The sequence below is a fragment of the Bombina bombina genome, chromosome 6, assembly GCF_027579735.1.
Source record: "Bombina bombina isolate aBomBom1 chromosome 6, aBomBom1.pri, whole genome shotgun sequence".
In the NCBI taxonomy this organism is placed as follows: domain Eukaryota; kingdom Metazoa; phylum Chordata; class Amphibia; order Anura; family Bombinatoridae; genus Bombina; species Bombina bombina.
This window is the reverse complement of record NC_069504.1, coordinates 992,526,172-992,543,466: the sequence shown is the minus strand read 5'-3', so window position 1 is coordinate 992,543,466 and position 17,295 is coordinate 992,526,172. Positions and strand designations below refer to the sequence as shown.

Here is a 17,295-nt window from a genome sequence, read left to right as displayed (position 1 = left end):
GCTGGATAACTTTGACCAATTATGGATGAAGGCAGTATTACATTATTAAATGATATACAGGTATTATAATAAAATAATAATATATTGTATTATTAGACTAATAATTTGCCAGAAAAAAAAATACTGCTTATATGAAATTCAGAGTAGGTGCTATTGCATTGTCTTTTATTATGCACTTGTAAATTATGCAATTCTATTGCATTTTGTGGTTCTTTAACTTGATACTTTGGGGCCGATTTATCACGGCCAAAATGGGGCCGTATACCCCTGTTTCCGTGCGAGCTTTCAGGCTCACCGGAAACAGGAGTTAAGAAGCAGTGCCTTAACTCATACGCCTCTTCTGAGGCGCGGACATCAGTCCGCCAGATATCATACGATCGGGTTGATTGACACCCCTGCTAGCGGCCGATTGGAACTGCTTGTGCAATGATAAATTCTGACAGCGTATACAGATCATGGTGCCCATTTATCAAGCTCTGTATGGAGCTTGAGGGCCTGCGTTTCTGGTGAGGCTCACCAGAAACACCAGTTATGAAGCAGCGGTCTAAAGACTGCTGCTCCATAACCTGTCCGCCTGCTCTGAGCAGACGGACAGACATTGCTGCAATTCAACCCGATCGAGTATGATCGGGTTGATTGACACCCCAAGCTGGCGGCCTTCAGGGGTGGCGTTGCAAAAGCAGCTCACAAAAACTGCTGGTGCAATGCTGAATACGGAGAGCGTATTGCTCTCCGCATTCAGCAAGGTCTGTCGGACCTGATCCGCACTGTCGGATCAGATCCGACAGAACTTTGTTAAATAGGCCCCCATGTCCACCAGAAATTTGATAAATCGGCCCCTATGCCTGAGTCTGTTTTCTGAACTGGATTATCTCGTTAGGAAATGTTAGCCAAGTCCTAGGAGTACATGTGTTTCTGGATGATTAAGTGATTAACTTTTAAACACTTATAATATATAAAACAATACTGAGAGATGTTAGTTGGTACATCACCAGGCACAAATGGGCTACAAAGTCAGGGTGTGTCTCTAATTTACCCTCTCCCTATCACTTTTTTCCCAATGGTACAAGTAGGTTTCTAAAACTCTTTATAATGTTGCTACATTTTGCATAATTGTTCGTTCAAAACAAAAAGCTGTTAATGTGACAAGCTTATTATCAGTGTCTAAAGAATACTACAGGTTTCCACTCCTTTATGTATGGACAGTAATTGGATATTGTTCTCACTCCAATTGCATATATTTTTGTAACCTTTAAATTTTGCTGAATAAAGCTTGTTGAAAAAAAAAAAAATCAGGGTGTGTCTAATGTACCTTACAACGTGGTGCCACCAGTTTAAATATGTCCCTGCCTGTATCTAGCAGGCTTAGTAATGTCTTCAAAAATGTTAACACTTCATTATAGATTCACAATTTTTACTTTAAATTGTGTTAATAAACTTCTGTAGTTATTAGAAGCTACAACCTGGATACACCCAGAGCTTTTTGTCAGTAGATTTCTCAAAAAAGACTTGACACTGATTATTTTCTACTTTCCAGGTGAGGGACCAGAAAGTTACCATTAAACGTAACTTTGCAAGAGTTACCATCCAGGTACAGGATTACAATGATCACTCTCCTCACTTTATCCGTTCATTGCATGAAGTATCACTGCCAGAATCAGCTCCCCCTGGTACAGAAATTGTACAAGTCAGAGCAACTGATAAGGATCAAGGGGACAATGCAAAGATCAAATATTCTATACAAGCAGGTAAGATTATTACAGAATCAAAAGGGATGAGACACATAGGAATCCTCAAAAAGACTATAGTAAATATTTAACAAAGTATGAAAAAGAGTGCAGTACACCCCCTTAAATAATGTTTTTATTGTGTTATTACCACCTTATTAAGGAGTGTCCAATTTATATGAACTATTGACTGATCCAGTTGAATAAGTCAAATTGTTTCTTATCTCCATGATAATTTAGTATGAACTTTTACAATGTTTCATATATTTTAAGTATTTTACAGGTTTGATTTTTATACTTGAGTTATTTAAGCTGGGTCACGACTTCCTCATTTGAGTATTAAGAGAAAAATTGATTTATTTCATATGGAGGTTCTAAAATGTATTAATAACAATGAAATGGTCTAGTCTAAGAGTCAATCAAATATTTGACCCTAGGCTATAAACTTCAACATCCACTCTTAAAATGCTATAATTTATCAATTCTAATAGTACTGCAATTCCGCCACTGTAATATTGTTGTCACAGCAGTATCGCATTTTCATCAGTACCACATACGACATTGCAGCCAGGAGTGCAAACTGGAATCCAAGGGATTAACTCTAATCATAATCCTAGCCCAAGATTTAAAGGGACACACTGAACCCAAATGTTTTCTTTTGTGATTCTGAAAGAGCATGCATTTTTAAGCAACTTTCTAAATTACTCCTATTATCAAATTTTCTTCATTCTTTTGGTATCTTTATTTGAAAAGCAAGAATGTAAGTTTAGATGCCGGCCCATTTTTGGTGAACAACCTGGGTTGTTCTTGCTGATTGATGGATAAATTCACCGACCAATAAACAAGTGCTGTCCAGCGTCTAACCCAAAAAACAGATTAGATGTCTTCGTTTTCAAATGTTGAATGAATACCAAAGCGCCAATAGAGGTTGGGTCTGAATAAATTTTGGAACTACCCAATATGTATAAAATACAATTACAATTTATTATTAATACATATAGACAAACATGGATCCATGTGAAATACAAACACAAACCATAAAAATGGTTAAAAATACAATACAATGTATTACAAGCTTAAAAATTACAATACAGTTTAAAAACAATGGATGTCCTTTAACAGATGACCGGTGAAGTGGGCGTTTGAGAAACTCTGATTTTGTAGTGACTGCAACTGGATGTAGTATTGCAACTATGTGTTTAATAACAAATGTATTTTGAAAAAATAATAATAATTAATAACTATTTACAATAAATAAGTAAGTTGGAGTAGTTAACTAACAATTCAATAGAGATGATAATTCACTTGTGTGACGTTGTGTAAAGTGACGAACTACAAATTAAAAATCAGTAACAATTCATTCCAAATGTAAACTCATTTAAGTGGTGATGGTGTAAAAAACAATTGATAATTACAAATCCAAAATCAATAATTTGTGATCCAAATAAATCAATAGTGTGTTTTCAAATAAAAATCAAAATCCATCAATAATATACTGAATCTGTGAACACTGTGTTAAAAAATGGCAAAAAGTGGGATCAAATTGCAGAAAGTCAAAATCACAGCACAAACTGAATCCTAAGGTGTAAAAGTCTCTTAGCCGAAAAATAGAGGTGTTGGCATCCAAAACAAGGGGGTGGCGTGCTCTTCTTAAATACCAGACATTCCCAGGTTATTCCTATCATAATACAGAAACATACAATAGTGCAGAGAGTTTTAAAAAGTGGACAATAATAGGAATTAGGCTTAATGCATATTCCATATGTATGAATATAGCTTACTTCATATATGTAACTTAAATTCTTTATGCATGTATTATATTGGCATTCTATAAAACTGCTTGCCGATCGTAAAATCGTGAACCGTCAACCGGATCCCAATAAATACAAAGAACTAAAGTAAGCTATATTCATATATATGGAATATGCACTATATTAGATGTAAGCACTAAACAAAAAAATAAATAAAATTTCTCCAAACCGAATAGTACCATACAAACACTTCTGGTTCGGAAATGTTTAGACCGGTAAAGAGTCCGGTATAAAAGGCTACCATACACTATTCAAACCAGTCTTGATAAAGGTCTAGAATAGACCGAAACGCGTCAACTGGTAAGCCTAATTCCTATTATTATTTGAATCACCATTATTGATTTTGGATTTGTAATTATCAATAGTTTTTTTACACCATCACCACTTACATGAGTTTACATTTGGAATGAATTGTTATTGATTTTTAATTTGTAGTTCATCACTTTACACAACGTCACACAAGTGAATTATCACCTCTATTGAATTGTTAGCTAACTACTCCAACTTACTTATTTATTGTAAATAGTTATTAATTATTATTTTTTTAAAATACATTTGTTATTAAACACATAGTTGCAATACTACATCCAGTTGCAGTCACTACAAAATCAGAGTTTCTCAAACGCCCACTTCACCGGTCATCTGTTAAAGGACATCCATTATTTTTAATTGTATTGTAATTTTTAAACTTGTAATACATTGTATTGTATTTTTAACCATTTCTATGGTTTGTGTTTGTTTTTCACATGGATCCATGTTTGTCTATATGTATTAATAATAAATTGTAATTGTATTTTATACATATTGGGTAGTTCCAAAATTTATTCAGACCCAGCCTCTATTGGCGCTTTGGTATTTATTCAACATTTCCACAATTTCATATTTTGACTACTAGGATTTTCCAGAGCTAAAGGTCCTTTCTTAGGCAGGCGCTCAGTGTACTCTCCCCTTCTTTTTCAAATAAAGATAGCAAGAGAACGAAGAAAACTTACTGCTAGATTTGGAGTTTTGTCGGTAACGACCCGAAAAACTAACGCCGGCTTTTTTTTGGCCGCACCATAAAAATAACTCTGGTATTGAGAGTCCACATAAAGGCTGCGTTAGGCTCCAAAAAAGGAGCGTAGAGCATTTTTAACGCAGCTTCAACTCTCGATACCAGAGTTGCTTACGGACGCGGCCAGCCTCAAAAACGTGCTCGTGCACGATTCTCCCATAGGAAACAATGGGGCTGTTTGAGCTGAAAAAAAACCTAACACCTGCAAAAAAGCCGCGTTCAGCTCCTAACGCAGCCCCATTGTTTGCTATGCGGTAACACTTCCTACGTCTGCACCTAACACTCTAACATGTACCCCGAGTCTAAACACCCCTAACCTTACACTTATTAACCCCTAATCTGCCGCCCCCGCTATCGCCGACCCCTGCATATTATTATTAACCCCTAATCTGCCGCTCCGTAAACGCCCGCTACTTACATTATCCCTATGTACCCCTAATCTGCTGCCCTAACATCGCCGACCCCTATATTATATTTATTAACCCCTAATCTGCCCCCCACAACGTCGCCTCCACCTGCCTACACTTATTAACCCCTAATCTGCCGACCGGACCTGAGCGCTACTATAATAAAGTTATTAACCCCTAATCCGCCTCACTAACCCTATAATAAATAGTATTAACCCCTAATCTGCCCTCCCTAACATCGCCGACACCTAACTTCAATTATTAACCCCTAATCTGCCGACTGGAGCTCACCGCTATTCTAATAAATGTATTAACCCCTAAAGCTAAGTCTAACCCTAACACTAACACCCCCCTAAGTTAAATATAATTGTAATCTAACGAAATTAATTAACTCTTATTAAATAAATTATTCCTAATTAAAGCTAAATACTTACCTGTAAAATAAATCCTAATATAGCTACAATATAAATTATAATTATATTATAGCTATTTTAGGATTAATATTTATTTCACAGGTAACTTTGTATTTATTTTAACCAGGTACAATAGCTAAAATAGTTAAAATAATTACAAATTTACCTGTAAAAGAAATCCTAACCTAAGTTACAATTAAACCTAACACTATACTATCAATAAATTAATTAAATAAACTACCTACAATTACCTACAATTAACCTAACACTACACTATCAATAAATTAATTAAATACAATTCCTACAAATAAATACAATTAAATAAACTTGCTAAAGTACAAAAAATAAAAAAGAACTAAGTTACAAAAAATAAAAAAATATTTACAAACATAAGAAAAATATTACAACAATTTTAAACTAATTACACCTACTCTAAGCCCCCTAATAAAATAACAAAGCCCCCAAAATAAAAAAAATGCCCTACCCTATTCTAAATAACTAAAGTTCAAAGCTCTTTTACCTTACCAGCCCTGAACAGGGCCCTTTGCGGGGCATGCCCCAAGAAGTTCAGCTCTTTTGCCTGTAAAAAAAAACATACAATACCCAAGCCCCCCAACATTACAACCCACCACCCACATACCCCTAATCTAACCCAAACCCCCCTTAAGTAAACCTAACACTAAGCCCCTGAAGATCTTCCTACCTTATCTTCACCATACCAGGTTCACCGATCCGTCCTGAAGAGCTCCTCCGATGTCCTGATCCAAGCCCAAGCGGGGGGCTGAAGAGGTCCATGATCCGGATGAAGTCTTCATCCAAGCGGGAGCTGAAGAGGTCCATGATCCGGATGAAGTCTTCTATCAACGGCATCTTCAATCTCCTTTCTTCCGGATCCATCTTGCAGACCATCAGCCAATCAGATTCAAGTTCAATCCGATTGGCTGATTCAATCAGCCAATCAGATTGAGCTCGCAATCTATTGGCTGTTCCGATCAGCCAATAGAATGCGAGCTCAATCTGATTGGCTGATTGGATCAGCCAATCGGATTGAACTTGATTCTGATTGGCTGATTCCATCAGCCAATCAGAATATTCCTACCTTAATTCCGATTGGCTGATAGAATCCTATCAGCCAATCGGAATTCGAGGGACGCCATCTTGGATGACGTCCCTTAAAGGAACCGTCATTCGTCGTTAGTCCGTCGGGCCAGCAGGATGTTCCGCGTCGGAGGTCTGCAAGATGGATCCGGAAGAAAGAAGATTGAAGATTGAAAATTATTCGAGTGTCGGCGATGTGGGGGGACCTCGGTTTAGGGGTACATAGGTAGTTTATGGGTGTTAGTGTACTTTAGAGCACAGTAGTTAAGAGCTTTATAAACCGGCATTAGCCAGAAAGCTCTTAACTACTGACTTTTTTCCTGCGGCTGGAGTTTTGTCGTTAGATGTCTAACGCTCACTTCAGAAACGACTCTAAATACCGGAGTTAGAAAAATCCCATTGAAAAGATAGGATACGCAATTGACGTAAGGGGATTTGCGGTATGGAAAAGTTGCGGCTGAAAAGTGAGCGTTAGACCCTATTTTGAGTGACTCCAAATACCGGCGGTAGCCTAAAACCAGCGTTAGGAGCCTCTAACGCTGGTGTTCACGGCTAACGCCAAACTCCAAATCTAGGCCTTAATAAATTAGAAAGTTGCTTAAAATTGCATGCTCTATCTGAATCACTAAAGAAAAAAATCTGGGTTCAGTGTTCCTTTAATCATTTTAAAACTCATTTTAGATCAAGATCAGGACAAAATCTTGGATTCATTGATATATCCATCCCAAATATTTCAGCACCATGTTGTGGTTGGTGATCTCATGATCTCATAACCATGGAAATGTGCTTGGCTATCATCCCTAATTAGTTTAATTTACAAAACATTTCCTATGCAACACTTACTGTGCAGAACTTCCTGCCTTCTGCTATAATCTCCCATATGGTACCCTGTCTTTTTTTCTAATTATTACATTGTGTAGTCTTTACTGTATCATGAATGCTGAACCTTCTACTCTACAAGCAATCAGCCCGATTGAATATGATCGGGCTGATTGACACCCTTGCTAGCGCGCAAATCTGCAGGGGGCGGTATTGCACCAGAACTGCTGGTGCAATGATAAATGCTGACAGCGTATGCTTTTAATAGATAAAACAGGAACAGTTTTACATCTTAAGGATGCATTAAATTCAGTTTTTAATTGTTATGTCTACAAAGGTGTTTGAATGCATTAAAGGGACATAATACTCATATGCTAAATCACTTGAAACTGATGCAGTATAACTGTAAAAAGCTGACAGGAAAATATCAACTGAGCATCTCTATGTAAAAAAGGAAGATATTTTACCTCACAATCTCCTCAGCTCAGCAGAGTAAGTTCTGTGTAAAAAAATATACTTCAGCTATTGCTCAGCTGCAGGTAAAAAAAAATAATGAAGAAATGAACAGCAGCCAATCAGCATCAGCAGTGCTGATGTCATGAACTCTTTTACTTTGATCTCATGAGATTTCACTTAACTCTCATGAGATTTCATAATAAACTTCCTTAAACTGAATAGGGAAATAAGATGAGTGTGCACGTAAGCTAACTCCCTTAGCTGTCCCGGGACAGATATACTGATTTGCTGCTTAGAAGTCCTTTACAATGGGATGTGGCTACTGAGGAATTTTTGAAGTAAAATATCTTTCTTTTTTACATAGAGATGTTCAGGTGATATTTTCTAGTCAGCATTTTACAGCTATGCTGCATCACTTTCAAGTGTTTCAGCATTTGAGTATCATTGCCCTTTAAAGTTTATTTTACTAGCATGCATTCAATTGTATGTCGCTTTCCACCAATAGAACTGCTATCTTTGAAAAAAGCTGTTGAAGTTGTCTTTATCAGAAAAAGCCATTGTGTACTTAGTTTCTGTTTCACAGGCTAAGCTGATGACACCTTTTCTGAACAATTATATTTACTGGGGGAAGTAAGTTGGTAACATTAGTATTCATTTTTTTATTTCTTCATAAAGAGGGTAGTTTACCAGAAAATAAACTGCTCTCTCATTATATAGAAGTGAATTTTCTGAGCATACATTTTTAGTACTGTGGTAGTGTGTATATATGTCAATATTGTCATCAGTTGGCAATATTAGAAAGTAGGGTGAGGGGATGCTGGGTCACCTTTGCCTAGTGGGATCACCAGTATAAATCAACCGTACTTATGCGGCAATGATTCATAGAGTCAAATTATGCAAAATGTTATGATTGTTATTTGCTATACTTATCTTTTTTTTTTGTAACAGGTAACAGTGAAGGATTTTTTAACATCAATGCTGTCTCAGGTGTGATTACCGTAGCAAATAAACTGGAAAAACCTATGAAGAGCACATTTACTTTGACCATCTCTGCAGCTGACCAAGGGACACCACAACTTCACGATTTAGCCAATGTTAATGTGCAGATTAAGTCAGCTGATACTTCACCTCCAAAATTTACCTCTTCAGAACATTTTGTAGAAATAAGTGAATTATTACCCATTGGATCTTTTGTAACTATTGTGTCAGCAACTGGAAGTTCCTCCATTAACTATGAAATTAAAGGAGGTGATGCAGAAAGTGTATTTTATATCAACTGCTATTCAGGCATCATTTCTACCCAGAAGAAGCTTGATTATGAGGTAACCTCTTACTACCAACTGAAAGTTCATGGCAAAAATGCCTTTGGATATTACAGTGACACAACAATTTTTATCTACATCATTGATGAGAATGACAATGCTCCTTTCTTCACCCAGACAATGTATTTTGGCCAGATTAGTGAAGATGCAATTAGAGGTAGTATGGTTACTAATCTGGACCTCACTCCTTTGATTATTCAGGCTACTGACAATGACACAGAGGCAAATGCCTTGCTTACCTATGAGATCCTGGATCCAGAAGTGCTCAGGTTCTTTCAAATAAACCCAAGCATGGGCACTCTCTTCACTGTGACTGACCTAGATTATGAGATGACCCCCGTTTTTCATTTTGATATTTATGTCCATGATGAAGGAAGTCCATGTTTGTATACCTTGAAGCCTGCAAAAGTCATCATACATGTGATTGATATTAATGACACTCCACCTAAATTTTTAAAGAATACCTATGAAACTAGCATGTACCTACCTGCCTACAACTACATGCAGATTCTTAATGTATCCGCTATAGATGTCGATTCAGAAGTTACATATGGGATTTCAACAGGCAACACAGACAAAGCTTTTTCTATTAATCCAAAAACTGGACAACTGACTTTGAATAATCCTTCCATTTTGCCATCAAACCGTTTACTAACTGTAACAGCATGGGACGGTGTGCTTGAAGATAGCGCAGTGGTTAAAATCAACGTGTCAGAAATCAGTAAAACTTCCCTAAAATTTCTTCAAGAGTTCTACACAGTGGAGGTAGCTGAAAATGTTGCTGATATCAAGGTTTTAAATACATTAGACGTGATAGGTAACCAGCTGAATGAACCTCTTTATTTTTCAGTCCTTACATGTATAGAACACTTTAAAATAAGTACATCTTCTGGGGTGTTGCAAACTACGGGACTTCCAATGGACAGAGAAAAACAATCTAAATATGATGTTATGATTGAAGTAAGAGACATCAGAAAACCACAACGTGTAGCTCGGAGTAAGGTAGAAGTCTACATAACAGATGTTAATGATAATGTGCCAGAATTCATAAATACTCCATATTTCTCATCTATAGAAGATGGGATGGAGCCAGGTGATGTTATATTCCAAGTGTCAGCCATAGACAAGGACAGTGGAAAGAACAGTGTTTTAACATACTGGCTTGTAGAAGATTATAAGTACTTTAGGATTGACCCATTCCAGGGAGATATTGTCCTCAAAAAGCCTTTTGATTTTGAAGCATTAAATCAGTATGTGCTTAGAGTAGGAGTAAAAGACAACGGAGAGCCTTCTTTGCAGGCAGAAGAAGATGTGGTGATCATTGTTAGAAATAAATCCAATCCAATATTCCAAAGTTTTTACTATACAGTGACAGTACCAGAAAATGTACCAATCAACACTCCCATTTTGCACATCCAGGCTCGCAGCCCAGAGGGGTTTCGTGTGATCTATAATATTGTAGAAAATGAAGCTCTTGGTCTGTTTAGTGTTGACTTTAGGACAGGTGCTCTTAGCATTTCTGGACAATTAGATTATGAAATAAAAACAAGACATACAATAACAGTGAGAGCAACTGACACAGCTCTTGGATTTTTTTCTGAGGTAAAGGTTGCAATAGAAGTGGAGGATATTAATGACCATGCACCAAGATTCTCGCAGTTGGTATACATCAGTCAAGTTATAGAAGGATTGCCTCCTCATAGACCAGTAATCAGTGTCTTTGTTTCAGACAAAGATTCTGGACAAAACCAGGAAGTGTCATACCACATTTTAGGAAATAATACAGATAATGTGCATGATTACTTCCATATCAATGTGAAAACAGGGTTAATCACAACTGCCCAAGAACTGGATTACGAAGCAAGACGTAATTTTCTTTTCAAAGTTAGAGCAATTGATAATGGATTACCACCACTGCACACTGATGCTCTGGTAATTGTGAACATATCTGATATTAATGACAATCCTCCAGTGTTTAGGGAAAAGCAATATGAAGCCAACATAAGTGAACTTGCAAACTATGGTCACATTGTCATTAAAGTTCAAGCACTCGATCAAGATACTGTGGATGCTGGAAAGTTAGAATATCTGATTATTTCAGGAAACAGTCATCGACACTTCATTATAAATAGAACTTCTGGAATTATTTCTTTGTCTAACCTATGTAGGAACAATTTAGATTTATCTTACCACCTACAGGTTTCTGCTTCAGATGGTGTCTACAGGGCCACTGCACCAGTGTATATCAATGTAACCTATGCCAATAAACATAGCCCTTCCTTCCAGCAAGATATGTATGAGAAGGAACTTGCAGAAAATGCAGATATAGGTACTTCAGTAATTGATGTAATAGCTACTGACCCTGATGATGGGCCTTATGGCTCAATTAATTATATCATAATTAACAAGCTGGCATCTGAAAAGTTTTCAATTGATGGCACAGGGCATATAACTACTTTGATGAAACTAGACAGAGAGAATGCAACAGAGAGAGTTATATCAATCAAAGTTATGGCCAGGGATGGAGGAGGTAGAGCTGCTTTCTGTACGGTTAAAATAATCCTCACTGATGAGAATGATAATGCTCCTCAGTTTAAAGCCACTGAGTACACACTATCTGTCCAGTCTAGTCTCAGTAAGGGAATTCCCATCATTCAAGTTGTTGCATTTGATGCTGATGAAGGATTGAATGCAGATGTCACATACTCAGTAGAGGCATCTGATGAAGAACTTTTGCAGATAAATCCATCTAACGGTATCATCACAGCTAAGAAAAGCCTTTTCGGATTAGAAAACCAAGCAATTAGTTTTACAGTTATTGCAAAGGATGGAGCCCCTCCACATTGGAGCTCATTTGTCCCAGTTCATATTGAGATTGTGCCAATAGAGGTCCATTTGCCAAGATTTTCTGAGCCACTATATAGTTTCTCAGCTTCTGAAGACCTGCCAACAGGGTCTGAAGTTGGACTGGTTAAAGCAATGGCTGTAGAGCCAATCATCTATAGTCTAGTAGAAGGAACAATTCCAGAGAGCAATAAAGATGGGGTGTTTACACTCAATGAGCACACAGGAGCTTTAATCATGAGAAAGGGTGTAGACCATGAGAAAACAAAATGGTACCTCATTGATGTTCAAGCTAACTGTACTCACTTAGGGAAGGAACTAGTATCCTTAGTATCAGTAAGCATACAAGTAAAAGACATCAATGATAATCAACCTATTTTTGAGGCAGATGTATACAGAGCATCACTTACAGAAAACATGCCTGCTGGTACCACAGTTATACAAGTCACTGCCAATGACCAGGATACAGGCAGAGACGGTATGGTGTCTTATAGTCTTAAATCAGATTCTGAAGAGATTGAGCAATTCTTTAACATTGACAGTGACAATGGATGGATCACAACCTTAAAGGAGCTTGACTGTGAGACACAACAGATTTATCGTTTCTACGTGGTGGCTTCAGACCAAGGCAGGAAGGTACGTCTCTCTTCTGAGACAATTGTAGAAGTGGCTGTGGTCGATGATAATGACAACCCACCTTGGTTCACCTCTAAAATAAACAGAGGATCTGTTGTAGAAAATAGTCCAGCAGGCCAGATCTTAGTTACCCTCAAAACTCAGGACAAGGACATGACCGAAAGCAACAGAAAAGTAACCTGTTACATCACAGGTAAGAAAATGTTTATTTAATAATAAGTGAGAATGTGTTTATTAAAAGGATAGTAAACACCAAAAATGTTATTGTTTAAAAAGATAGATAATCTCGTTATTTACCATTCCCCAGTTTTGCATAACCAACATTGTTATAGAAATATACCTTTTACCTCTGTAATTACCTTGTATCTAAGCCTCTGCTGACTGCCTCCTTATCTCAGATCTTTTGACAGACTTGCATTTCAGGCAATTAGGACTGACTCTTAAATAACTCCACGTGCGGGAGCACCATGTTATTTATATGAAACACATGAACTAACGCCCTCTTGCTGTGAAAAACTGTCAACTGCATTCAGATAAGAGGCGGCCTTCAAGGGCATAGAAATTACCATATGCACCTACCTAGGTTTAGTTTTCAAGTAAGAATTTCAACAAAGCAAAGTTGATGATAAAAGTAAATTGGAAAGTTGTTTAGAATTACATGCCTTATGTGAATCATGAAAGTTTAATTTTGACTTTACTATCCCTTTAAAGTTAATTTTAATCTCACCCCACAAATATCGATAAAAAAATTACTTTATTAAAATATTAGATGCATATAATAAAATAATATTTTTTCTTATAGATGGAGACTCTCTTGGTCAGTTCAGCATTAATGAAGTTGGAGATCAGTGGGTTGTCTCCTCAAAAAAGCCAATGGACAGAGAGGAAGAAGAGAAACATCTTCTGAAAGTCACAGCATCTGATGGTAAATTTCAGGCTACAACAGAGGTTGAAATTATTGTTCTTGACATCAACGATAACAGCCCAGAATGCCAGCAGGTTAGTTGGTAGAGATGTGCTTAATGGGGGCCATTGATTTTAAGGGTAATGGTTGATATTGTTTGGTTGATGCCACTGAAAGTTTATTATTCCTGTATGTTCCTGATTATTTATAGCCAGCACTCTGCCTCTAAATAAGGGCATGCAGTCTTAATTGACTACATATACACAGAATTGCTTGTGTTAAGCATTAGTATGCTCTCAGAACACTCGCATCTATATACTGGACAAGATGCTATGTAAAATATGCTATAATGTGTACCCTATCATAAACCTATTGATGAAAAAATACCCCTGTCGGTCTAATGTTATTGTAAACTCTCCCCTTTTTAAAATCAGATCCGGAATGTTAGTGATATTTTTTTATGGAGTTTAATTCATCAGTTGTAATGAAGATGTGTTATAACTTACTTTTTAATATAGATATAAAAATCAAATACCCCGCGCTCTGCCACCCATTTCAAAAGTCAATTTTTCTGTGAGCTAATAGTTTGAATTGTTCTCCAATCAGTGCTCTAACTACAACAAAAGTGCGATATGGGGAGAGCTGAAACTAATAAGGTATACCAAAGCGCCTACTACACGAAGGCTGGGTCTGGACCAAATGCAATATTATCAAACAATTACAAAAAACAATTTATTGAGTACACAAATAAGTTAAAAACATGGATCCATGTATAAACAATCAAATTTATACAACAATAATAGCTAAATGAATAGTTAAAACAAATAGTTATGTTACAGATATAGCATTTAAAATTTTGCAAACATTGCTCTTAAAAATATTCCTAAAAAATTCCAAATCTAGTATAAGGCTCACAACAGAAATTCAACTTTGTGTTTACCACATACACATACACAAATTTATACAGCAATAATAGCTAAATTAATAGTTAAAACAAATAGTTATATAGTAGATATGGCATTTAGAATTGTGCAAACATTGTTCTTAAAAAAATATTCATAAAAAATTCCAAATTAAGTATAAGGCTCACAACAAAAATTCAACTTTGTGTTTACCACATACACATAATAGGTGAAATATATTAGTCAGTTATATAATATTATCTAACCAATAATGTTCTTGATTCTATGCAATGCTCCTAAATATTGCCAATAGTAACTGTGTAAGGCTCTGAGTAAGACCTTTAACTCTGTGTTTAACACATACGCATTGTCAAGTAAAAAATATTGTGACAGCAATATGCCAATGTAAAAAATGTGTATCAAAAAAGTTGTGTGCAAAAATTAGTATACAAGACTTATTAATGGTCAAAAAAAATAGGTTGATCTTCAAAAAACGTGAATTAAGAACAAAGATTGTGAAAAATGAAAAACCAAAAATTTACAAAAACATTGTGGTGTGTTCAAATAGTGACTTATATAAATGTAAATAATAGTCCAAAAAATAGTCCAACAGTGAAAACTTAATAGAAAAAAATAATCCAACAATAAATTATAATAAGTAGTGTGTCTCTTTAAGAAAAAAACAATAATCCTTAAAGTGTTGTGAATCCTAACAGCAATAGTTATGGTGATTTTCCAAGTGTTTTATACTGAATAGCAGTGTCAGTACTTGCTAGCCGTTTTCCAACCCAAAATTCTATCTTCTTGGCAAATATTTTGCTATAATCCCTGGATGATCCTTTTGTAAAAGAAAGATATGATGGTGTAGATTGTTTTTAGATCAATAGAAAATGAAATTGTGCTTTTCGGTCACAAAGAGACCTTACCTGCAAAAAGTATTGATCCAGCATATTTCAGAAATTAAAGCTACTTGAATGGATAATAGATTTAAAAAAAAAATCAAATTAGATTTTTTGTTTTAAACTCTATTTTAAGCTCTTAAAACAAGTTCTGCTTGGGTAAATTATTATTGTTAAGAAGAGACATCCTATATTATAAAAGGCCAAGTTTTTGTCTGAAGCCGTCATGCGCAGTAGAGACAAACACTTGGCCTTGAGATAGGGAGCGCGAGGTACACAAACAGCTGTGAGGTCTGGGGAGCGCGAGGTAAGCTGATTGAAACAGCCTGTAGCAAGAGATATGGAGCGTGAGCTACTCAACAGCTGTGAGGTGTGCTGCGTGAGAAGCGGCCACACGCTCCCCAGACCTCACAGCTGTTTGTGGCCGACGAGAGCGTTGCGATGGGGGCGTGGCCGGGCGTCGCGATGGGCGTGGCCGGGCGGGTGCCGTCGCGATAGGGCGTGACCGGGCATCGAGATGGGCGTGGCCGGGCGGGTGCCACCGCGATGGGGCGTGGCCGGGCGGGGTCCCACGATGTGAAGACTTCAAGACAGAGCCAGAGAGGGAGCAGGAGAGGGGGGGAGAGAGAGCCAAAGGGGGGAGAGAGAGCCAAAGAGAAGGGGGGAGAGAGAGCCAAAGAGAAGGGGGGGGAGAGCCAAAGAGAAGGGGGGGAGAGCCAAAGAGAAGGGGGGGGGAGAGCCAAAGAGAAGGGGGGGGGGAGAGCCAAAGAGAAGGGGGGGGGGGGGAGAGCCAAAGAGAAGGGGGGGGGGGGAGAGCCAAAGAGAAGGGGGGGGGGGAGAGCCAAAGAGAAGGGGGGGGGGGGAGAGCCAAAGAGAAGGGGGGGGGGGAGAGCCAAAGAGGAAAAAGAGCCAAAAAGGAGAGAGAGACAAAGAGGGGGGAGAGAGAGCCAAAGAGGGGGGAGAGAGAGCCAAAGAGGGGGGAGAGAGAGACAAAGAGGGGGGAGAGAGAGCCAAAGAGGGGGGGCAGAGCCAAAGAGGGGGGGGGGGAGAGCCAAAGAGGGGGGAGAGAGAGCCAAAGAGAGGGGGGGGCAGAGCCAAAGAGGGGGGCAGAGCCAAAGAGGGGGAGGGGGAGCCAAAGAGGGGGGGAGAGAGCCAAAGAGGGGGGAGAGAACAAAAGAGGGGGGAGAGAGCCAAAGAGGGGAGAGAGAGAGCAAAAGAGGGGGGGAGAGCCAAAGAGGGGGGGCAAAGGGGAGGGGAGAGCCAAAGAGGGGGGAGAGAGAGAGCCAAAGAGGAAAGAGAGCCAAAGAGGAGAGAGAGCAAAAGAGGGGAGAGAGCCAAAGAGGGGGGAGAGAGAGCCAAAGGGGGGGGAGAGCCAAAGGGGGGGGGAGAGAGCCAAAGGGGGGGAGAGAGCCAAAGGGGGGGAGAGAGCCAAAGGGGGGGGAGAGCCAAAGAGGGGGGAGAGAGAGAGCCAAAGAGGAGAGAGAGCAAAAGAGGGGAGAGAGCCAAAGAGGGGAGGGGGGAGCCAAAGAGGGGGGGAGAGAGCCAAAGAGGGGGGAGGAGAGCCAAAGAGGGGGGGGAGCCAAAGAGGGGGGAGAGAACAAAAGAGGGGGGAGAGAGAGCAAAAGAAAGGAGGGAGAGAGCAAAAGAGGGGAGAGAGAGCAAAGGAGAGGGGGGAGAGAAAGCAAAAGAGAGGGGGGAGAGAAAGCAAAAGAAATGGGGGAAGAGAGAGCAAAATAGAGGGGGGAGAGAGCAAGGGGTGGGACCGCTGTACTGCAAAAAATGGCCCGTGTACACGGGCTTTAGTACTAGTTACTAATAAAAGGCTAATATAAAATATGACAAATTTGTGATTTTTAAATAAAGCTTATATACTGTAACTCTCTATTACAGTTTGCTAGAGCTAATAACCTTTATATTATTTTACAAGGCAAACACGTGCAAGCTATAAAGTTTATTCATTAAATAGAAACATTAGTAGGATTTTTTGGTCTCAGACATGCCTC

The 17,295-nt window shown here is 38.4% G+C and overlaps 1 protein-coding gene across 1 annotated transcript in view; it reads left to right on the top strand.

The window, feature by feature from the left end:
* Positions 1 to 17,295, top strand: part of FAT2 (FAT atypical cadherin 2) — a 166,190-nt gene that overhangs the window by 99,857 nt on the left and 49,038 nt on the right. Inside the window, exons 9-11 of the mRNA XM_053718687.1 lie at positions 1,538 to 1,748; positions 8,734 to 12,780; positions 13,390 to 13,586. Coding sequence (XP_053574662.1) covers positions 1,538 to 1,748; positions 8,734 to 12,780; positions 13,390 to 13,586 — 4,455 coding nt within the window. The remainder of the gene's footprint in view (positions 1 to 1,537; positions 1,749 to 8,733; positions 12,781 to 13,389; positions 13,587 to 17,295) is intronic.